This window comes from Petaurus breviceps, unplaced genomic scaffold, assembly GCF_028583685.1.
Source record: "Petaurus breviceps papuanus isolate PSGF00001 unplaced genomic scaffold, PetGlider_PUasm1.0 223, whole genome shotgun sequence".
Classification (NCBI taxonomy): domain Eukaryota; kingdom Metazoa; phylum Chordata; class Mammalia; order Diprotodontia; family Petauridae; genus Petaurus; species Petaurus breviceps.
Genome location: NW_027185884.1, coordinates 1,362 through 24,885, shown reverse-complemented (window position 1 = coordinate 24,885; position 23,524 = coordinate 1,362). Strand labels below are relative to the sequence as shown.

The window sequence follows — 23,524 nt, the reverse complement described above, 5'->3', positions numbered from 1 at the left end:
CCATCTATTATACTCTATATACAGCTAGGCATCTTCAACTTCAAGTCTTAGGGAGTTGCCTGGAGCACTGAAGTAACAAGTAACAGGGAGAGGGGGGTCCCAGGTTTCACTCTGTAGTTAGGTTCCAGATAATCCATTTCTTAGATAGAAGTGATCTCTCCCTTCTTGCTTTTCTTATAGCTAAGAAATGAATTGTCTGGAACCTAGGTGTGGAGTGAGAACTGGGAACCCCCTCTCCCTGTAACTTGTTACCCTTGTGCCATTGATTGCTGTTAATTCAATAAAGCACTTGTTAAACACTTACTATGTTCTGGGCACTGGGGAAACAAGTCAAGTTAAGTCAACAAGCATTTATTATGTGCCAGGAACTGTGCTAAACAGTGGAAATATAAATACAGAAAGACAGACCCTCAAGTTTTCATTCTAAGGGAGGAAGAAGGCCACAAAGGTTGCTGAGAGGCTGGGGGGAAGTGGGGAGGTACCCATGTGAAAAGTGAGCAGCAGAGTCATAGAGGAGAGAAGATCAAGCTTGTCTGGTTTGAAATACAAAAGGAAAAAATAGAAACAATCTCTGTCCTCCAGGAAGTTACATTCTACTGGGGGAAGCAACGCTGCACAGTAAAAAAAAAAAAAAAGTCTTTTTTTTTATTGTTCTGTTCTGGGTGCTTTTGTTTTGTTTTGAGGGAAGACTGTGAGCTAGGTTATTTTGAGGGAAGTGCTTAGAGGAAGATTGGGAGGAAGATATGGAAAGTCATAGGTGGTGGCACTGATATTAAGACACCTGATTGAAAGAAGGAAGGCAAAACTACCACATGCAAACATACACACTCACATACACACACACTTCTCTATCACAGGACCACACCTATGAAATTAGCCCTGCCCTAATTCAGGAATGAATTCAGTGCATGTCAATAACACTATGAAACCATAGTTACTTCTTTTGGTTGGAGAGTAAATCTATACAACTGGGAACTGATGAATCAGAATTCCTGATAATGACAATCATTATAATGGGAATAATTTCCTGGAAATAATTTCCTAAAATATCACATATTGTAGAATTATACTTTTATTTTAGTTCACCAACACTTGTTTCCAATTAAGCAAGACTACTCTGTTTAACTTGAATTTTAAGCGATGAGGAAATTTCACATATGTTAATGGCAGATGTAATTAGGTGAGAGAAACATTAATCGTCTCATTTAGTATGCATTTTGTTTGCTGATTGGCATAATAAATAAGACTTCAAGGAACATGTGAACAATTGATAGGCACGGATAACAAGAATGGCAACAAAAAATAATCTAATCTTGAGAATAACTGAGACTGTTTTATTTCATCTTTATATGGGAAAACTGAGGCAGGAGTGTTGGAAGACCAGCAACTTTTCAGAGAAGGGATTTTCAGGAGTCAGGATCATGGAATTAATACAATTACAGGTGGTACTGTGGTCTAAAGTGTGACTATATCTATTGAGAAACTGAGTATTAATTACAGGGATGAAAGACATTGATGAACTAAGAGATCAGAGTGTTTCAGAGGTCATCATGGTCTACTGAAGTCCCTAAGTATGAAGAGAGAGTTTAGGGTAGAAAAGGAGATTTTGAACTAAGTACTGATCTCCTCAAGCAAGGGAAAAGATGACCTGAAGTCAGGTAGATGAAAGTATATGTGCAGCAATGATATAGATGAAATGAACCTCAGAAGAGAAGTTGTTGAGAAATGAAAGAGTAATCTGGAAGTGGCATTGAGAAACAAAGACCTTGTCTATCCATTGTCCTGACCCAGAGTGTAGAGGGGCATGAGAAGAAAAAAATAAAATAAAATACTGAGTAATAAAAATAATGGCCAGGTAGACAATATGTTCTGGAAGGAGTTAAGCTTCCTAACTGCAAAAGGCTGGAAAAGGGTAAGAGAGAAGAAATCTGGGATAAAGAGATTTTTTTTTAAATGATAGAATGTGAATTCCAGAGAGCACCATGGAAGAGGATGGCATAGGAAGTATGTGGGATGAAGGAGAGGAGGTTTAGAGTGGAGCTGGATAGGGATGAGAAAGCCTAGAGCAGTAGTAGGAAAAGTGGCTTTTCTCCCCAGCAAATAGCAATTTTGAATCACAGGTTTGTGACAGGAGAAAGAAATAGATTAATTTAACAACAGATAATATGTTAAAAGTGAGTTACTTTTTAAAAACTATGATATTTGGGGTCGGGAGAATGAATGAATCAAGGCATGGAATATGACCCTAATTTCTGAGATTGATTTTAAAAAGAATAACCATGTTCTCCCTTGGGCTTGATGGACCATAAATCATCATGGAAAGAAAGAAAACGACTTAGAATCAGAACACTGGGATTTGAATTCTGACTTATGAGCCATGTGTATTATATACTTCTCTCTACTTTTAAAATGCCCCCCCATTCACTATCCTTAAGAAAAAAAAAAGAATCATAATCCTTGTAGAAAACAAGTCAAGTAAAGCAGAAGTTAGATAACCAGTCAGGTATATTGTAAAACAGCTTTCTATTTAGAGAGGGGTTATATTATATGGTAGGTAACATAATGAAATGGAAAGAGCTCTGGATTTGGACTCAGAGGATTTGGAATTAAATTGGATTAAATCCTACTTTACTTAGCCTTTGTGATCTTGGATGTCATTTCATTTCCTAGGTTTCAAATTCCTCATCTGTAAAATGTAGGGATTGAATTACATGACTCCCAAATTCCTTTATGGTTATAAATTTCTCACCTTACGATCCAATGAACTGAAATGTCTTTAAATTCATATTCTATAAAACCATAGTAGGAAATTAATAAATGTTTGTTGATCACACTGAATATTCTTCTATGGTTTTTGCAGTACTTTCATAGGTACTAAATCCTCACTAATAAACTTAAATTCATATTAAATTAATCAATATAAAAGAATTAATGTACTTACCCTATTACTAATTAAAAGTACTTACCCTACTGAACAAGAGTACATTCCTTTATCAGTCATTTTAATAGGCCAAAATTCTATAGTATCATCATTGAAAATGATCCTCTCACTTGAGTTCAGGAGAATTGTTCTATTTGGTCCATTGCGTTTTGACCACCTGACAGTATAGTTTCTATGATGATGATGATCAGTAGACAGGCAGCATTTCAAGTGATAAGGTTCACCTTCGAGTGCAGTGATGTGATTTCGGAAAACACACAGATCTTCACAAGAAAAGTAGAGGTAAAGGAGAAATGTGGTTAAAAGGCAAAATACCATCTTTAAAACAAAACAAAAACAAACAAACAGGTAGTAGAAGAATTATATTAGCTAAACAAAGGAATTCTAGAAGGCAGGGCTATTTCTAGAGCTGTACTCCGGGGGCTGCTGGCCTCCTCTAAATTGTATTATGTGCCTGATGTAACTAAAATCAAGTTAAAATAAGCATCAAGCACAACCTTGAAAAAAAGTCCCAAAATGGTAACATAGAGCCAGACAGGTTTATCTTATAGGATCATAAGATTATAGATTCATTTAGTCCAATCCTTTTCTTTCATAGATAAGGAAACTGAGGTAGAGTGATTAAGTAACTTTCCTAAATCACAAAAGTCATAAATGGCTGAGTGAGAATTGGAACTCAGATGCTAGGATTCCAAACCAGGCTTCTTTCCTGCTACCTTTGAAAAGGGGAAGAATCTCATCTACATGGGAGGGAGAGCATTTCCTCCCACTTTGTTTTGCTGTTAGTGTGAGACATGGGAAATTACAGGCAGCCATCTGGTTACTAAATTTCTTCCCTTCAGTCACCACCATCCTAAACCAGGCATGGAGAAAAGTGAGTGTATGTGTATGAATGTGTATATTGGAGGGTGGGGAGGATTGTATAACTTAAAGTATGTATGAATCATCCCTTCTAAATAAATTAACGACTCCACAACTTCTATCCATTCCCATAGATAATAAAGAATTAATTATATGAAAATGTGCTTTCTTTGTCCTGTAATCACACCCTTAATCTTTCTGCTATCACTTCTCCTTTCTATGGTTGTCATCTTTTTTTTTCCTTTTCCTAGGATGCAACTTTTTGCTAGTTCAGGTTAAAAAACAAGGGCTCCCCCAAACACTGAAAAATACAGGTTGTCCCAAAAAGTCTTAGTGCGGCTTTAACTTACACTAAGATTTTTAGGACATCCTGTATATCTCTCCCTCAGCTAAAACTACTAAATTCTCTCAGATTAGTACTACAATATTCCTCTAAAAAGTACAGCTTCTTTCCTTTGAAAACTTATCTCAACCTGCTATCAAAAAACATAGAAATGTTCATGGTTTCCTGTCTGATTCTTGCAGATTGATGCAAGACCTTAACGTCTCAGTCTGAGGTTTTCAAGAGGTCATTGTATGCATCCTGTAGCTCCATCTGCCCTCTTTATTCAGGGGGTTTGACTAAATTTGCCCTAGATCCTAACTTACTAGGACAGGAAGATTCTTTAATAACCACAAGGAGTTATAGAGGAAACAGAAAAGTAAAAAATGAGTAATTAGCAATAAAGTGTAATAAACTAAGTTAAAATAAACTAAGTAATAAATTCCTTCTTTGTGGTTAAGGAATGTCTATCATCAAAACATGAAGGCATTAACTAACCATGTTGATTAGTTACCAAGGAGAAGGGACTAAAACAAAATAGACTGAAGATACTTCTTACCAATGCTCATAAACATTCATCTCCACGGAAAGGGCTATTCTAATATTCTAATAAATACATGACCAAAGTGACCCCTATCGTATCCTAATTGTAGCATCAATTTAATTGCATGTGAAAGTCTGTTCATTTGATGTCTGTGTCAAGACAGATTAAGTTCAATACTTAAATAGGAAAGTAAATCACTTCAAATAGGAAAGTAGTGTCGGGATGACCTGGGGATCCAATCCGGGCTCAGACACTTAGCACCCACCCAGAAACACCTGGCCTTGTAACCTCGGGCAAGTTACTTAACCCCAATTGCTTTGGGGTGGCCAGGTGGCTCAGCAAGTAAGAGTACTGGCTCCAGTGTTGGGATGACCTGGGGATCAAATCCGAGCTCAGACACTTAGCACCCACCCAGAAATAACTGGCAGTGTAACCTTGAGCAAGTTACTTAACCCCGATTGCTTAAAAATAAATAAGTAAATCAATAGGAAAGTAAATCTTTATTCTGCAGAATAAAGAAAAACTTATAAACGGATTATGGACTCTGTGGAGGGAGTTTATTGAATACCTATGTTATGATGTGAGCACTTACCTGGGGTGCTTTGCTCCATAAATACGAAAAACAAAATGGCCAGGACTCTCAAAGGCATTTTGGAGGTTCAATATTTTTCTACAAAGACAAAATCATAGTGAAAAGTAATGTGCTCAGAAACAGACCATCCTTACCTCGAGGACACATTAAAATTTTATTTTGACGTGTTATTCAGTTGTGTCCAACTCTTTGCAAGTCTATTTGGGGTTTTCTTGGCTGAGACACTGGAGTGCTTTGCTACTTCCTTCTCCAGCTCATTTTACAGATGAAAAAACTGAGGCAAACAGAAGTTAAGTGCTTTTCCCAGGGTCACACAGCTAGGAAATCTCTGAGGTTAGTTTTGAATTCAGTAAGATGAGTCTTCCTGACTCCAGGCCCATCACTCTATCCACTGTGCCACCTAGCTGCCCTTTTGATGCATTACCAATCTACTATATTCTGAAGTTTTTCTGGTAGCACCACTACAGTGTTCTTAAAACAATAAGCAGTCATCAAAATGTTTATGAACTTGACTTTTCACCTGCCTTCCCTTGCTAGATGTTTTACATGTATAGTGGTAATTTATGCAATGTATTTTTAAAGTAATAATTCTATAGATGGAAAATTACCATTTCCATTAGTATTCCTATCCCTCGTCTCCCCACTCAGATTTCTTTTAGGCTTACTCTAATACCTGCTAGATCCTATGCAAAGGCAGCACTCACACCCCGGCTATTCTTGGAATTGCCATCAGAGTAGGTGTGTATATGTGTGTGTCAGCACAGGTAGAGAGGAGAACAGTAACCAAAATTGGAGTCTCCCAACTATATTACCGATTTGGGGCTGGCAGGTTGTCATTTGCTAAGTGGAAGAAGGATCTTCATTCTTAGCCATTCAGCCAGACCTTATTTCTACACATGGCTCTGCTATTTTCAGAGAGTGGAAGGACTTAGGGGGATATGATTCTCAAGTGATTGATAGGTTGGGAAAGAGGAAGGTTATTTCTTAATCCATTTCCTGGCTTCCATACCCTTCTCTTTTCTCATCTCTCCAGCCATATAATCTTCCTCCTGATCCAGGAGCTCTATTCAGTCAGTTAATCGGCAAGATCCCATAAGCACTTTCTATGTATCAGGTACTATGTTAATCACTGGGGACACAACACGGTTCCTGTCCTCAAGGAGCTCACATTCCAATGAGGAAGAAAACATTTAAACAATTATGTATGTCTAAGATATATACAGTATCAATAAGAGGAATTCTCAAAGAGAAGTCACTATGATGGGATACATGTGGAGGAGAGGTGACAGCAGGACAATTATAACTAACATTTATAGTGCTTACTATGGGCCAGGTACTGTGCTAAGTGATTTATAATTATTATCTCATTTGATTCCCACAACAACCCTGGGAGGCAGGTGCTAATATTATCCCTGTTTGACAGATGAGGAAACTGATGCAAACAGTGGTGAAATGACTTAACCAGGATCACACAGCCAATAAACATTTGAGGCAAGCTTTGGACTCAAGTCTTCCTAACCTAAGGCCCACCACTCTATGCACTGCAACACCTAGCTGCCTCTGAGAGACTTATTGCAACAAGTGGCATTAAAGTCTTACAGGAAGCCAGTAGGTCAAAGTAAGAAGAGAGACAATACTAGCCATAGAAAAGCCACCAAGTCAGGAGATGTGTGAGAAATAACAGTGTCTCTGGATAGCAGAATTCCAAGAGAAGAATGAAATGTAACAAGACTGAAAAAGGTAGGAAGAGATTAGGTTGTCGAGGGTCTTCAAAAACCAAAATGGGAATTCTAGCTGCTCCTGCATGAATTTTAACCTAGCTCTGTAAACATATCACATTTAAATATACGAGTTATGCCACCAAATGATAAAACAGAGTTAAAGAACAAACAAATGTACTTATTCAATAACATAAAGACCTTTAGCAAATAAAAAAATACCTATGGAAAGTACCAACTGCTGCCTTTTTAGGTTCATTTTAAATTGTTTTTAAAGAAGTAAATTGCAGTTCGTCACAGTATGATTTGGGACTTTTCCCCCACTCACATATGTTTTTCAAACCTCTTTCTCTGAACTCATCTCAGATTTATCATGCAGAAGAATTTCCTTTATGATGCTCATCTGAATACTTTTGGCATAGCTTTCTAAAGGCCACTTTTATGTTTTCATAAGATACTGTAAGATAAGGTATTCAGATATTATTAAGCATTTATGATGAGTTAATTCTTACTTTCAATATGAAACCTGCTAAAAGAAAAAAAGGTTTTCATCTATACAAATTGTCCTTTGTATACCTAACTAGATTATGACACAACTTCAAAATACTTGTAATAGTTTTGTTAAAATGGATGCCAGATGTTAAAAATGTTGAAAGGGATGGTTTTAGGGAAACATGGGAAATCATATGAAATGACTTAGAATGACGTGAGAAAAATCAAAAGAATCATTGCTATAATAATAACATTACAAATTCAAACAGCTTTGAAAGACACAATGACCAAAAATAATTTCAGAGGACCAATGGTGAAGGAAGGCAACCTCACCAGGGAGATGATGTTATCAGGGTTCAGAAGAAGACATATTTTTTTAGACAGTAACGCAAGAATCTGTTTTTTTTTTTTTACTATGCACATTTGTTCCAAGGATTTTCTCTTTCCCCCCTCCCCCATGGGAAGGTGAAAGATAGGAGGGAGAGAAAATAAGTTTTTATTCATTGAAAAACTTAAATCCTTGATTGTGTAACCAAGTTATTATTTTTTTAAGTCAACTTGGAAAATGCCATAGGGTGTTGAAATTGGTCTTTTAGGTAAATTGGATGATATATGCTGATCAACCTACTAGGATTACAAGAGATCATAGAATAAATTCATTTAGAGCTGGAAGCAACCTCGGAAACCACTGAGTTCAACTTCATATTAGAAAGGAAGCAACTGTTGCCCAGGTCACACCAGAGATAGGATTTAAGTCTAATTCTTCTCACCCCAGAGCTAGCATTCTTTCCATTGCACCACACTCCTACAATCTTTAGTGGTAAAGGCTTGAAGAGGAAAGAGAAAGCTACTTTTCCTTCCACCATGCTTAAAAGAAAAGGGCATATATGTTTCTCTACTTCCTGCCTGTAACTATCCCCTAACCAAGTGAAAAGGGGAAAACATTCAGCCTCTCTAATGATTTAATTTCACAGAAACATATCTACATATATTAAACTTTATAAACATGTTTTGGTGACAAAAAAGTGATGTGATTACTACTAACAAAACCAAGCCATACACCTGGGAGCCCATGGGATGCTATCCTACTTATTTCATCAACACCAAAAAATCAAGTATTTTCTCCTTTCATTCTAGCAAAGCAGTAGTAATTGACTGCAAACATATCTGCTTTTGATTTTCACTCTAGATTCACCTTTTTCCCCAAAGCCAGGCATGGGGATGATTAGAGAGGGGGAAAGAAAGTCAACAAAAGTGAAGAAAAAAAAAAACCGTTTACCTCCTCATTTTAGTGGGAGGAAAACAATAGTTAAAGTAATAAAGTCACACAGTTCTGACAAAACTGAGTTAGGATTTGAACACGACTCCTCTGCCCCCCCCCCCCAAACAGTTCATTACACTACACTGCACTGTGAAGTAGATTCCCAAGGGATCAGACAACTAATAACTTTCCTGAATCTGAATCCCAACTGATCCTGGCTCGATCCAATAATCATGTTACCAGGTGCGACTAAAGCAAAGTCTAGCTGCAATCTCAATGTACATAACAATCTACATAAACAAAGAACTTTCCTAGCAGGTGCTAAGGACAAAGGGGGACAAGGAGAGACTCCCGGTCTTGTATCCAACTCCTATGAAGGAAAGACGAGTCCCTGGTGAGTAGAATGAGCAAGCAGTGTCATTTTCATTAGTGAAGCCTTTGTCTCCCTAGTATAGAGTACCTACTACCGGTTCCAGTACAAAGTTGCATCACAGATCAGTCTCCCGCCAAAGGAGGGGTAAAGTAATAGTTATCTTTGGCTTACCTTAAAATAGGTGTCCTTGAAGGCTGAGATGGGGGGCGGGGAGAAGGTGAAGTGTGAGGGGATGACCCCGGGTGCCTTACCAAGGGTAAAATATTTGGGGTGAAAAAGTTTAAGAAGTTATCTGAATACTCCCAGAAGAGGTTGAGATAAGCAGACGGAAAACGTACGACCCTGGGGAAGGAGAGGGGAGATTCTGATAAAAGATAAAGATAAACTAGAAAAAAAATAAAGGAAGAAAAGAAAGTAGGGGGAGGGGAACTTCTCACTGCAGAAGAGAGTGAAAGTTTGGTTGGGCTGCAGGTACCGAGCCAGAGGAAGGAGCTGCAGGAAATAACTTTCCTGAACTGGTAGAGGCAGAGTTGGGCTGTGCTGGCGCTCGAGCTAGCCCTCTCTCTGCTTCTCTCTTTGCCTGGGCACAAAGTGAGCAGCTCTAACTTGCCAGCCTTGCCCGCAGGCCTGGGCTGTCGAATTTCCTGCTCTGGAGTTTGGCTAACGCCGCTGTGGGCTCCCTCCCCCGCCTCGAAAAGTCGCCCCAGCCCAAGTGACTTCCCTGGCTGCCCTTGCCCCGCCGGGAGGTGGGGAGCGCCCAAGGTTGCTCTGCCTTTGCTTTATGCTTGCCCCCCACCTTCTGTCCAAAGTAATGGGTGCGCTGGCTTGGTGGTTGTGAGTCTCTTAAAGATGAGCGTTTTCACTTCTTTTTCTTTAAGAGATTAAGCCCAGAGACAAGTCTCGGGTTTGTCTTTTTGTTGCTGTTGTTTTGGGAGGGGCGGTTGGTTTGATTTTTTGTAAAAGGAAACTCGAGAGATCACTGCAATGCTTAATAGTGAAAGTGGTCTGGAGGAGAATAGGGGAAGAAACTTAACAGCTGTTTAAGAGGCACACTCTTGAAGATACTGGTCCAGAAGTTGTGGAAGAAGCTGTCCCCTCAGGGAGAAGCTGTAGATAAACTTATGTGACATTATATCATTAGAAAGGGTGAATGTTTTTTCACTTTTCACTTGGCTTTGATTCAGCACAAACTGGTTTTCACAAGCATGTTTTTTGGTCATAATTTTAAATGCAGCCTTCTTGTTAGCAGAAGATTTATCTTATTCTCTCTCATAACTACAAGATCTTGCATTCCTTTTTTTTTTTTTTTTGCCTTTTTGACTTCAAAGTAGTTCTTCAGAGGGTACCTTCAAAAATAAAGGAAAAGAGTCAAAAGGGATAGCAAGTGGAGAACTTTCCTCCCTTCTTGACATGGAATTAAACTCACAGTCTAGAGCCCGAAGTGCATTTGCCTTGTCATTTGCTACTCTTTCTGCAATGTGCTGAGTAAGTTACATGTTTTTTGAGGTACATTTCTGGGTGGCTTGCAGTAACTAGAACCTGGCTTGCTGCCCTAGGTTTTATGTGATGTTAAAATTTTGTTTCCTCCACAATCATGACTATGTAGCAAGGTTACCCAGTGAGGATGGTGTGATAATATAATGGCAGCAACAGGAGCCACAGCCACAGCAGTAGTAGTAGCAACAGTTTAAGGTTTGCAAGATTCTTTACATGCATCATCTCATTTGAGCCTCTCAGAAACCCTGTTAGTATGGGGCTAATAGGATTTCCAATAAGCAGAAACCCACATTCCACTATTAGAGCATGTTCTGATGAACTCCAAAATCACATGATACTTTATTCCAGTACAGCCCCTTTAGGCATTACACACCTCCATTTTTTAGAGCATGGTTGGGTTCATAGGAATCTTAAAATCATTCTTCCCTGACTACTTCCTCCTTCCTCTTCTTCTCAGTGTCAAGTATCAGAATGCTCAACATAACCCAGTACCTCTTTCCAGAGCCCGCATGATAGGCCACTCTGGCACCAAAGTGTCCATTTTTGGATAACAGGTGGAATATATGTGGATGTTATGTAATTGGTTCTATTCGGCAATACTGCTATGTAGCCAAAACCGTCAGCATTTTCAAAAAGACCTGAGTTGATTTTGGGGCCACCTCTTTGCTTCATTTGAGTCTGAGGTTGGTGTCTCTTCTCATGCACTTATTGAGAGATTATGTTTCAAGGCCAAAAATCTCAGAGGTTTTATGCCCTCTGAAAACATATTTCCTTTCAAAACAAGCCTCTGATCTTGGATTTTGTGAGGAATGATTCATTTGGACCCCTACTGTATTCTAATCAGCATTAATCAGTTTGATATTTTACATAAATCATATAGGGATAATTAGATAGGATTGGTTCTTATGGAATGCCTTTATTGTAGGTTTCAAACTTTAATGTGAGGAAGTTGATTCATTGAAGACTCCTACTCTATTCCAATAAGTATCAATAAATTTGATGTGGTATATTTGGCCCCAGAGCTGCAGATACTAAAATCAGTTGCACAATCATAGGCAGTTAGCTAGTGGCCCTCCATCTTTGTCTTTCCTTGTCATGGTGGCCAAATCCAGTGTGGCAGAGGTAATTCAATTATATGGAAAATCCCCCCCCAAATTATTTTTGTACCTTTGGGATATTCTCTCTTGTCCAACATGAGCAGGGGTCCATCTTATGGTCACCTAGTCAGTGGAGATGCCCTATGCTTCCATCTTATGACCATCTTATAACCACCTAGTTAGCAGAAATATTTCCTTCCTTGCCCAACTCATGACCCTGCCGATAATATTGTTTTTGCTAATTTTAGCTCATGCATCATATGTCAACCAATGGAATTATTCTGTCTCTGGTATAGCTGTTCTTGAATGCTTAGATATCTAACCCTATAAATATAGGCTCTTGGAAGAAGGGGACATCTCAGATTTTGGCTTGTTCCTGCAAGGACCCAAAGGAGAAGTGCACACCATGCTGAATTTCTGTGGACAGCTCCCCCACAGATACCGGCCCTGAGAGGCTGGACTCCCTTCTCTGTCTGCACCCACATGCTCTGAACCTGAGGCAAGTCTTTTCAAGCTCAGTGAGTCTACCATGATTTACCCTAAATTCATTTTTCTTTAAGAAGGGGCCCTGACTGGTGTAATGTAATGCCAAGGAAAGGCAACTTCCCAAGGTTCAGAATACCAGCATAGGAGCTCTCCATTTTATTCAGTGACAAATTAAGAACAGAGAAGATCAAAATATGACATCATTCAAAATACAGCATTTACTAAGTGTGATTCAATAATCTCCAAGTACTACCCCACCCCAGGACCTTACATTCATTCAATCAATTACAAAGTCCCTGTTCCAAATACTACTCCACCCCAGGCTGTACATTCATTTAGTCCACCACAAAGCCCCTATTCTCAAATGGAGATTAGTTTCCAATCATAAGTAAAGTACATTCATTTGTTCAATCATAGAACATAAAAAGGTCAAAAGTTCCCCACCCCTGGATCACAATTGAATCTACCCCAGAGTTACAACAAATTTGAGCACAGCACTTAATACCCAAATGGAGGTCTTTTCTTCATCTTGACACTAGGCAAGTTCTCAGCAATCTTTGTTCCTGAGGAGACAAAGCTTAGCAAGGCCACAAGATACATTGCCAGTCTCTTCATTAATTCATCCTCTGTCTGCAGAACAGTCCTAGGACCCCTGAAAACATTAGCAAAACCCTCTCCCAGGATTTCTGTAAACATACAACAAGAAAATCCTTCTTCAGGGCTTCTGAACCAACAGAAAGGTTCCCAGACTCCTACAACAACAACACTGTCCTTCACCAGTGGACAGTATTCACTCTCTGTCTGCAGAACAGTCTCAGGAGCTCCTAACCAACAGCCAGGTTCCAAAACTTCTGCAACAACAGGACTGTCCTTCACCAGTGGACAAATCTGGCAAAATAACATCAAAACAGACAGACAAAGTACCAGCAAAACAGACATGTCTCCTCAGTCCTTGGCAGCTCCGGGGGCAGGTCTCAAAAGTCCAGGGCAATTCAAAGTGGCCCTCAGCAATCCTCTCAGTCTCTCTCTGCCTCTACGAGGTGCTGCTTCCAAAAAGTTCTTCTGCCTCTCTCTTGTGTCTCTCCAAATCTACGTCACCAGCTCCTCCCAGTTCAGCACTCTCTTTTCACGTCAAGTCCATCCCACAGGTGGGATTAACAAGCTCTGTGTTTTAACACAATCAAACCAAAAACCAAGCCAATACAGGGGGATCTTTATATTCCATGACTATTACAACTGGGCTGAGAAACTGTTTGATTTTATGATGAATCTGTTTAAATTTATAAGCTCCAGAGCACTCAAATTCTGTTTTTTAAAAATTATATGAGCATAATTTTAATTTTTTAAACATAGGCCACTGGTTGAGGTTTACTTTTTTTCCCCACCATTTTTCTCACTTTCATTTTATTAAGATCAGGAAGATTCAGCAGTGAAATTACTAGTTCCTCATTTTCAGCCAGCTATCCACCTAACTAATTTTAAATCTTTCTGTTGGTAGGTAAAAACAGATTTTTTTTTGTTTTCAAATAATTTTAACAAGGAGTAATTAAATAGTTCTTGCCATCAGTAGAGAAATCTCTCAAATTGGTTGAAGGGAAACTTTTGGGGCCTAACTGGAGAGATTCTAGACCTCGACAGTAAACAGTCAAGGCTGTGACCATGGTAGGAACAAAGTAAGCTTATTTTAGTTTTACAGATGTGAGTAAAGGAAAAGATTATTTTCATTTATATTTGCTTAGGATTGTCGGAACTAAATTTTCATGAAATTTTAAAGGAAAATAGGCATAAATTTTGCTCAATGTTCCCTTATGAAGCACCTTTAGGTCCTAGTTGACCGGTCTTAGGACCCTGGAGGTTAAACCCAGAAATTAAGAATTGGAAGTAATTGGAGAAGTTGCCAAAACAAATCCCTGAATATTACAGTATTATCTATAAGGAAAGACAGCCATATTGGTGTAACTCAGGTGGTAGGAATTTATCCCCCTTGCTTCACATTAGAGGGAGATCATCTCCGATGACTTCAGTTGGGGAACTTCTCAGATGGAATAGCTAAAAAGGTGAGGACCTTGGGAATCTAGTCCAATTCTCTCAAGGGAAGTTTCTCTGAAGAGGCCATTCCTGGTCAAGGATGCCTACAAGATAAATGGGGTCTGGTATAAGAGAAGAAATGCATCCTACAGAATTCCCATTAGGACAGTCTGGAAAAAGGGTGGATTCCCTGTCCAGGGGGTTGAGGATAACCAAAGAAAGAGCAATTAAGCTGTATAAAGTTTGTTTTGAGAATACAAAAGGTTTGGGGAATTGTTTTGGTCAAAGTATAGAATTTTGATTACTTGGAAAGATATGGAATTTTATTAAATAATGTCCCAAATTATCTTGGAATAAATGAACAATATTTAGATATTGCTAATTTCTTCATCATTCTCAGTTTTTTCTTCCTGTGATTATACTTTAGCAAAAAGTCTAGAGGAAAGGAACTTTAATTAGCTCTTCTCTGTATTAGGGACTTGTTCTAAAAACAAAGTGAACTTTAAGTGGGTGAGCCCAATTGGCAAATTACACTAACACAAATTGTATTGTTACTAAATGACATGTTTTATTGATAAGATTCTAAAAGAATTAACGTAATTAGGTTACAGACTATCCTTAGGTTACTACTATCTTCAACTGAGAGCAGGACTTCAATAACAAGATGGTCATAAGCTTTATATTTCATAAAGGAGACAGGTAAGATCTTAACTTCAAAATCTCCTAGAGAAAAATCTTAGGAGTAGTTCAAGTCTGATTTAAAGTTGGGTCTTGCTATATGTTATATGTATGTCTGTTTGAAACTAAGTTTAGGACTAGTGGGTTTTTTTTTTATTTCAGATAGAAAAGGACCTTATACAATTAGTAAAATCTTTAAGAAAATAAGAAATATGTCTATCTTTCCTGTACTCTTTCTGCTTTGTGCTAACCCATAGCTAACCTATACCTTTTAGCATTGTCAACCAAAAGAAACAGGCTATTTAAAAAAAGAGGCTTGAAAAAAGGACAAATCTCTTTTTTTGCCCTCTGTTTCCAACACTAGTCATGTTGGAGAATGATGAGATGAAAGACAGATACAGAAATTAATTGAAAACTAAGAGGCAAAAAAATTCATTGGAAACAAAATTTGTGAAAAAGAAATAATCAAATGTCTTTCTCTCCTAAATTATAATGTGGATGTGTTTATAAAGTATTTTGATGTGCTTATAAGGGTACTACTAAAATCTCTAGGGTTTAGTGAAAACAACAAACAAAAGTCACAGATCAGTTATTCCTTAAAAGGGACGTTTAAAATGACTGGGGATTAATTTAAAACAGAAGTTTGACGTTTAAGAACTGTCTTAATAGTTGTGAGACATATTTAGGAAAGATTCAATGAAATATGAATTAAAGACAGTGTTAAAAGAAGAAAAACTTAGGAAATAGTATAGGAGAAATTAGATTAAAAATCTTCTACAACTCAGAAATTAAAAAGGAAACACATTTGCCAAACCTGTAGAAGTTTTAACTAATTTAAGCGTGAAGTTTTTGGGTTATCAGTCTGTAAAATTGGTTTTAATTTTAGTGTAAACTAAAGGTATACTTTAAAACTATCCTTAAAGTTGAGGTGAGTTTATCGTAGGAAAGAATTTTTATTATTAGGTGGCAGAATAAGGAAATTTTAGACCATCTTCAGAAAAGAACAAAAATGGATAGGACTGGGCAGAACCCACAAAATGACACAGAGAAGCTAACCTCCCACTGAGGACAGCCCGGCAGGCAGGCAGGAAGTGGCCAGCACAGGAGCCGAGCCCAGGTCCCTGTGAGCCAGAGGTTTTAGTCCGAGGGCAGGCCTGACCAGCTGCTGGCTGGAGAGACTCCAGATCACCAGCAGCTGTAGCTGTTTCCAGATTCATCAACACATAGATCTGATGGACAAAAGTGAGAGGTCAGTGCAGTGTGGACTTTGAGACCAGTAGTTGGGAGAGCATCAGCTTCTCAATATTTCTGGCACTGCCAGCTTCATGTGGCAGCTTCAGCTCCTGGCCTGCAGAGTGTGGGGGGACCAAGTGAACAGTCTGAGAGGTAATCACATTTGTTTAACTTGCTTGGATCTGGATTGCGGTCTAGGTTGGAGGTCCTGGGGTGTATGACCAGCTTGCCAGAGGGTGTGGAGGCTTCAGAGAGGGCACCCAACTAATACCTCTGGCAGCTTGATAAAATCCCAGTGTTTGGGATGAAAGCTCCCTTGTCTGGTGGCAGAGTCCTACTGTGGCAAAAAGCCCAGGGGTCAAGTGATTGAGGGGTGACATGACCAGACATAGGAAGCAAAATAAACAGAAGATTCCAACATTAGACTCCTATTTTGGGGACATAAAGGAGCAAAGCATAGAACAGGAGGAAGACAGTGAAGTCAGAAATCCTGCACCAAAAGCTTCAAAGGAAAATACGAGCTGGTTACAGCCCATAGAGGACCTTAAGAAGCAGATAAGAGAAGTGGAGGAAAAATTGGGAAGAGAAATGAGAATGATGCAAGAAAATTATGAACAAATCAACCGCCTGACTGAGGAAAATCACGCCTTACAAAACAGACTGACTCAATTGGCAAAAGGGGCTCAAAAAGGAAATGAGGAGAGAAATGCCTTAAAAAGCCGAATTTACCAGATGGAAAAAGAATCTCAAAAGCTCAATGAGGTGAATTGTTCCCTCAGATTTAGATTGAAGCAAAGGGAAGCTAGTGACTTTAAGAGAAATCAAGATGATGTTAAACAGATCCAAAAAAATGAAACAATAGAAGGCAATGTGAAATATCTCATGGGAAAAACCACTGACCTGGAAAATAGATCCAGGAGAAATAATTTAAAAATTATTGGACTACCTGAAAGCCATGATCAAAGAAAGAAGCTAGAAATCATCCTCCAAGAAATTCTCAAGGAAAATTGCCCTGATGTTTTAGAACCAGAAGGCAAAATAGAGGTTGAAAGAATCCACTGATCACCTCCTGAAAAAGATCCCAAAAAGAAAACTCCTAGGAATATTATAGCCAGGTTCCAAAATTCCCAGATCAAGGAGAGAATATTATGAGCAGCCAGGAAGAAACAATTTGAATATTGTGGAAACACAATCAGGATAACCCAGGATTTTGCAGCTTCTACACTGAGGGATGGAAGGGCCTGGAATAGGATATTCCAGAGGGCAGAGGAGATGGGATTAAAACCAAGAATCACCTACCCAGCAAAACTGAGGATCATCATTCAGGGAAAACATGGTCATTCAGTGGAATAGAGGACTTTCAAGCATTCTTAATGAAAAAACCAGAGTTGAATAGAAAATTTGAAATCCAGAAACAAGAATCAAGAGAAGCTTGAGAAGTTAAACAGTGAAAAGAATCATAAGCCACTTATCAAAGTTGAACTATTAACATTCCTACATGGAAAAACGATAATTGTCATTGAAGAAACTTTTCTCAGTATGAAAATAGTTGAAGGGAATATATATATGTATGTGTGTGTGTGTCTATATCAGAGGGTATACGGGCATATGAATACATGTGTGAATGTGTGTATATATGCTTACAGGTATACATAGATAGAGGGACAGGACCAATATAATAAGAAGGGATGATACTTAAAAGGGGAAATTAAGAGGTGAGAGAGGAATATAATGATAGGAGATGGAGAGAGGCAGAATGGGTAAACTATCTCATAAAGAAAAGGCAAGGATAAAGGGTTACAATGGAGGGGGAAAATAGGAAGGCAAAAGGAAATGGGTCAACCTTATTCTCACTGAATTTGGCTCAGAGAGGGAATGAAATACACACTAAATAGGGTATCTCACCCTAGAGGAGAGTAGGGGGGAAGGGGATGAGAGGGGGGATGATAGAAGGGAGAGCAAGCTGGGGGGGAGGGAAGTTGGAGACACTCACTTTTGAAAAGGGATGGGATCAAAGTAGAGAACAGAACAAGTGGATGGTGGGATAGAAGGGAGGGAAAATATAGTCAGTCTTTTATATTATATCTACCATGTTAATGTTTTGCATTAGCTACACATGTACAATCTATACTGAACTGCTTATCTTCCCAGTAAGGGTGGGTGACAGGGGAGGAAGGGAATGAATCTGGAATTCCAAGTTTTAAAATCAAATGTTTAAAATTACATATACATATATACTATCATTAATACTATCTTACATGTAATTGGGAAAGAAGACACATAGGCACTGGGACATAGAGATCCACCATGCCCTACTGGAAAAGTCTAAGGGAGTATGGGAGAGAGCAGATTGGAGGAGGGGATATCCTGTAGGACTGCTATTCTGGGATGGTGGGTAGGGGGAAAATGGGGAGAAAATTTGCAACTCAAAATCTAGCAGAAATTAATTATGTAAATCAGAAGTTAATAAAGCATTTGAAAAATGAAAAAAAGAAAAAAAATGAATAGAATTGGAGTTCATGTACCCTTTTGTTGTTTACTGTTTTAAAACAACCAACCTGTGGGCACCAAGGAAATCCTGATTAAGGATCCTAGATTTAAGGTGATCCCCAAAGTGATCCTATAAAAAGGAAAACCTTGTTTTGAAATTTAAAAGCAACTGATGGTAAATGAAGTTTAATGACACTACTGCAGTTCAAGTCAAAAAACGCAGGAAAACTTATGTTGAAATAAATTGGTTAGTGAAAATGAATTCACATTATATAAATGAGGCTATAGTAAGGGAAAGAATCATTGAATATAGAATTAAACAAGAATATGTTTGTATTAAAAATAGATATAGGAATAAAGTAAGTGCATTCACACCTAACAGAGGTCCCACCTAGCACAGCCTCTTTGGGGAGCTTTCAGTCTTTTTTTTAAAAAGCAGGGCAATTGGGATTAAGTAGTTGGCCCAAGGTCACATGGCTAGTAAGTGTTAAGTGTCTGAGGCTAGTTTGAACTCAGGTCTTCCTGAGTCCAGGGCTGGTGCTCTATTCACTGCACCACCTAGCCAGCTCTGGATCTCTCAGTCTTATAAGCCTGGACACCAAGTCTGTGACTATATCTCCAGCCCTATCCTAAAGGCTGAAGGGGATTGAACCACTTGACTTTTCAGGACAGGGACCCCCTATTTTCCAAACTCTAAAAATATAAGGAATAATTTAGTTTACATAAAAAGGAGAAAAGGGAAAGGGCAGCTCTACTAGCAGCAGCTTCTGTGACTGGAGGAGTGAGCCACTGTGACTCCAGCTGCAGAGAGTGGGGGCTACCAGTGGAGCCCTCTCCTTTATTGGGAGAGAAAGATGCTTAGTAGCTTTCATGGTATTAGGGCTGATTACAGCCACACCAAGGTCATTTTGAGTAGCTCATAGTGATAGCACTTTGCAAGTAAGGGTGGTATTTCACAGATAACACAGGGGAGGCACTGGAGTTTTCAGAATCCAGACTCTATCAGGTTCACTTTTGATCAGGTCAGACAGGTAGACACCTTCAGAAGGGTTAACAATATGCTTTATTCTAGTCTAGTGTTCTCAGAAAGGTTGCTGATAATGGGGCACAACTTCTACAGTATTCCTTAATCATCGTTCTTGCAGGGGCTGGCAAGAAGGGGGGAAACTACCCTTATGACTCAATGGGATCAATCGAGACAGGTGCAGCTTGTGCACTCACTCCCCTTCAAGCCTCAAGGAGAGTTGGTTGATTCTTCTACACATTACCCATAATTCCTCCCCCCCCCATTCTCTATGGTTTCCCCCACTCACTGACCAGTACCCACTTGCTTTATAGGGCAAAGACAAAGAAGGCATCTTACCAATATTAAGCTTACAGGTTAACTTTAGCAATATCATCATTCTGTGCAAGTATAGTAAATGTCAATTATGTCACCCCTGTATCTCATGGTACAGTTGCAATCAGAGTGTCTCTGATTCTAGGAATTACTATCTAGAATCCTTGGGGCTATTCTGAGATTTATTATATAACACCTGGAAACTAGATATTGCCATGGCCATGGATCCCGAGAAACTGAACTAAAAAGGATAACAGAATCCTACTTACACACAGGTGGCCAGTCTTAAAGTCATGAAAAAACACAAATGATCATAATCATCAATGATCAAGGGTGCTCAGATCAGAAAAGACCAAAGTAAAATGAGCATATTGCTTATAAAAGTATAAAAGACTGAATTTTGAAAGAAAAATAGCAAATTTGCACATTTAAAAAACTAAGTAAATGGACTTAATTTGAGTGATATTTCCTCTATTGAGGAAATAGTGGAAAAAAAGAAAATAGAGGGAAAAAAAGAAAAAAATAGGGCACACACCCTGTGCCCTTCAGATAAGTTTCCAGTAGAGGGATTTCTTTTTTTCTATCTTTCTCTCCTTTTTTGTTTTTTAGTTTACATAATTCATTTTCACAAGATTTTGAGTTACAAATTTTCTCCCCATTTTCCCCCTACCCACCACCCCAAAACAGCACTCCCACTGAATATACCCTCCCCAGATCTGCTCTCTCCCATATCTTCCCCCATCCCCCTCTGACTTTCCACAGTAGAACTCTGTTACCAGAGAGGGGAGCTTTTTCCCAAATGCTGGGGTTTTCTCAGCTGCCAGAGATATTAGTTGGGTGCCCTCTCTGAAGCCTCCACACTCTCTGGCAAACTGGTCACACTCCCCAGGACCTCCACCCTAGACTGCAATCCAGATCCAAGAAGGTTAAAGCAAGAGCGATTACCCCTCAGACTGGTCGCTTGGTCCCTTACAATCTGCAGGTCAGGATCTCTGAAGCAGCCATGTGGTGGTGGCTGCATGGCCATGGTGCCTCAGCAGCTTCTGCCTCCAAGGAGTAAAGGCTGGACCACACTCCCGAACTCCCAGTCCCCAAAGTCCACCCTGCACTGACCTCTCACTTTGTCCTTAGCATCTATTGGTTGATAATTCTTTAAATTGCCACAGCTGCTGATGATCTGAAGTAGCTCCAGTCAGTGGTGGTTGTGGCTGCCCTAAGGCTAAAACCTCTGGCTCAGGTGGGGCTGGGGTCAGCTCCCAGTGCACTGAGTTGGCTGCTCCCTGCCGGCTGGCCAGGCTGTCCTCAGCGGGAGGTTAGCTTCTCTGTGTCATTTTGCAGGTTCTGTGGCTCCAAAGTTTGTTCAGAGTTACCTTTTACATGAATTGGAGGTGGTGGGAGCTGGAGCCAGCAGAAGTCCTATTTCTACTCTGCCATCTTGACTCCCCCCTCCCCAGTAGTGGCATTTCTGTTATATTCCTGTGCCATAGTTGGACTCTGGTTGATCTTCTTGGGCATTGCCAAAATAACTGTATGAATGCCTTTCCAGTATGAAATAAGTTAACTTTGAGAAGATAGTCATCTTGCTTACTGAAATTTGTGACACCCCAAAATGAGGAACTTGTGCTGAGTGAGTTGTTTTCAAGGCTGTCTATCACTTATAAAAACAGTGTGATTATATATGTAACTATGAAAACTAAGTAACTAATTGTAATTGCCCAAAAGTTCTTAAAGAAATTGGTACTTACTCTGTATTTTAACCCACTACAGAATCAAATAGTTTCTGACAGGAATTAAGCAAGTAGAAGAAAGATTAGTATTGCATAAGGAAATAAGAAAGATAATTTTTACCTCAGAAATGTAATCTTCACTACTTGTTTACCAGTTTTAAAGTTCATTTGATTAATTGCAAGAATGTTGACAAAGATATCTCTATCCTGTTTTGCTCAAATTCCATATGCAAGTCCAGCATGGGTAGGATGCTTTAATTCTTTAGAATGTCGATCAACTTATTTTTGCAACTCTGGACCACTCTCTTTTGCCCATCACAAATAGGTGACCATCTGTAGCAGCAAGCACCCCAAGTGCCCTCAGGGTTTGCTGCCAACACAGGTTCTTGGATCTGCTTTGATAAAGGAAAGCAACTCAAAATGGGTTAACAAGCTTAATTTAATCAGCCAAACATATATCGTTTACCTCGTTCAGGGGGAAAAGGTCAGCACCCTGAACTTCAAAGTATACAGGCATAATTATCAAGACAAACAGATCAAGTAGACAGATTTCCAAACTGTCCAACCATTACATCTATACCAAACAACATCTGGGTTTCAAAGCCAGGGGGCTCTGGACAATGGCTTCCCAGAATCCAGATCAAATCACAGAACACTTCTCAAAGTGAGCCCCAAAACAAAGCTACACATCAGGGCTTATCTAGCCTTCTCCTGGCTCAGAGAATGTTACAACCTTATTGACCCACTGGCCAATCAAAAAGTAACTACTGAAAAACAAGCCTCCCACCCCAGGCTTAATGTGCACTTTAGCCTAGGGGCAGGGAAGATCTTCTAAATTTGCATTCCCATTACACCATCTTATGACCATTTTATTACCAGTCAATAGAGAAATCCCATGCTTTGTCCAACTCATGACCCCCCCCCCAACCTGTTGCACCACTTTTTAGCCAATGTGTCATTCATTCTTGGCTCTCCAAACCAGATCTATCAACCAATGGAATTTGGTATTTTGTGTTGTCTCTCCAGAGTGTCCATGTCCAGGTATTAAACTCATTATCAAACCTTATAAAAATAAGGTGCTGGGAACCAGGGGCATCTCAAGTCATGAGGAAGATATGAGATCCACTTCATTAGAGGGAGCCATGGACACTTTAATGAAGTTTTATTGGCTTGGAGCTCTGTCAGTGGTTTTTCTTGGAGATTGGACCATTTCTGACCCCACATTTTTGGTTTATGTTTTTTTTTTTTTTCTGTATTAGGTGAAGAGAATATAGAGTCTCTAACCTTGGTCAGAGCAGATAACCATCCTAGAAATCCAGGAATTGAAGTGAAGGATGGGTTTTGCAGCCAGCTTAGCCTCAGTGTCCTGAGTAAAAAAGAGAGATCTTTGGAAATGACCCTTGAGACCCCAGACCCATGTAAGGAATCACAAGGCAGTCACACTACTTTTGGACGTAAACTCAATGGGATCAATAGTATGCAAGAACTAAGCTAAGTTATGAAAATAATTCCTAGTCAGAGACTGAGGTAGTTTAGAGGCAGTTAAGCTTCTTCAGCATTAAGGGAAATATTTCTACTTTGTTTATGTCATAAATAAATGTCCCTTTGTAAAAGCTACATGAAGTTAGTTGGTTAAGTGGAAAATGAATACTAGTCAAAGGCCCCTAAAAAGGAGAGATACAGCTGGTCAGGATTTGAGTTGATGGCATTAAAGTCATCCACTAGCCACTCAGGATGCCGTTGTGGGGTGGTGCTCTCTACAGTAATAAGAAATGTCAGAAGAGAGAGGAGTTGTGGAGAAAGATAATAATTTCTGTTTGAATGTATTGAATTTGAGACACCAGA

At 39.2% G+C, this 23,524-nt stretch overlaps 1 protein-coding gene across 1 annotated transcript in view; it reads right to left on the bottom strand.

Annotated features, from left to right (window-relative positions):
- Positions 1–9,823, bottom strand: part of IL18R1 (interleukin 18 receptor 1) — a 55,392-nt gene extending 45,569 nt beyond the window's left edge. The window contains exons 1-3 of the mRNA XM_069094915.1: positions 9,276–9,823; positions 5,261–5,338; positions 2,967–3,204 (exon numbers count right to left, since the gene is read on the bottom strand). Coding sequence (XP_068951016.1) covers positions 2,967–3,204; positions 5,261–5,318 — 296 coding nt within the window. The 5' untranslated portion in view covers positions 5,319–5,338; positions 9,276–9,823. The remainder of the gene's footprint in view (positions 1–2,966; positions 3,205–5,260; positions 5,339–9,275) is intronic.
- Between the last annotated feature and the right edge of the window lie 13,701 nt (positions 9,824–23,524).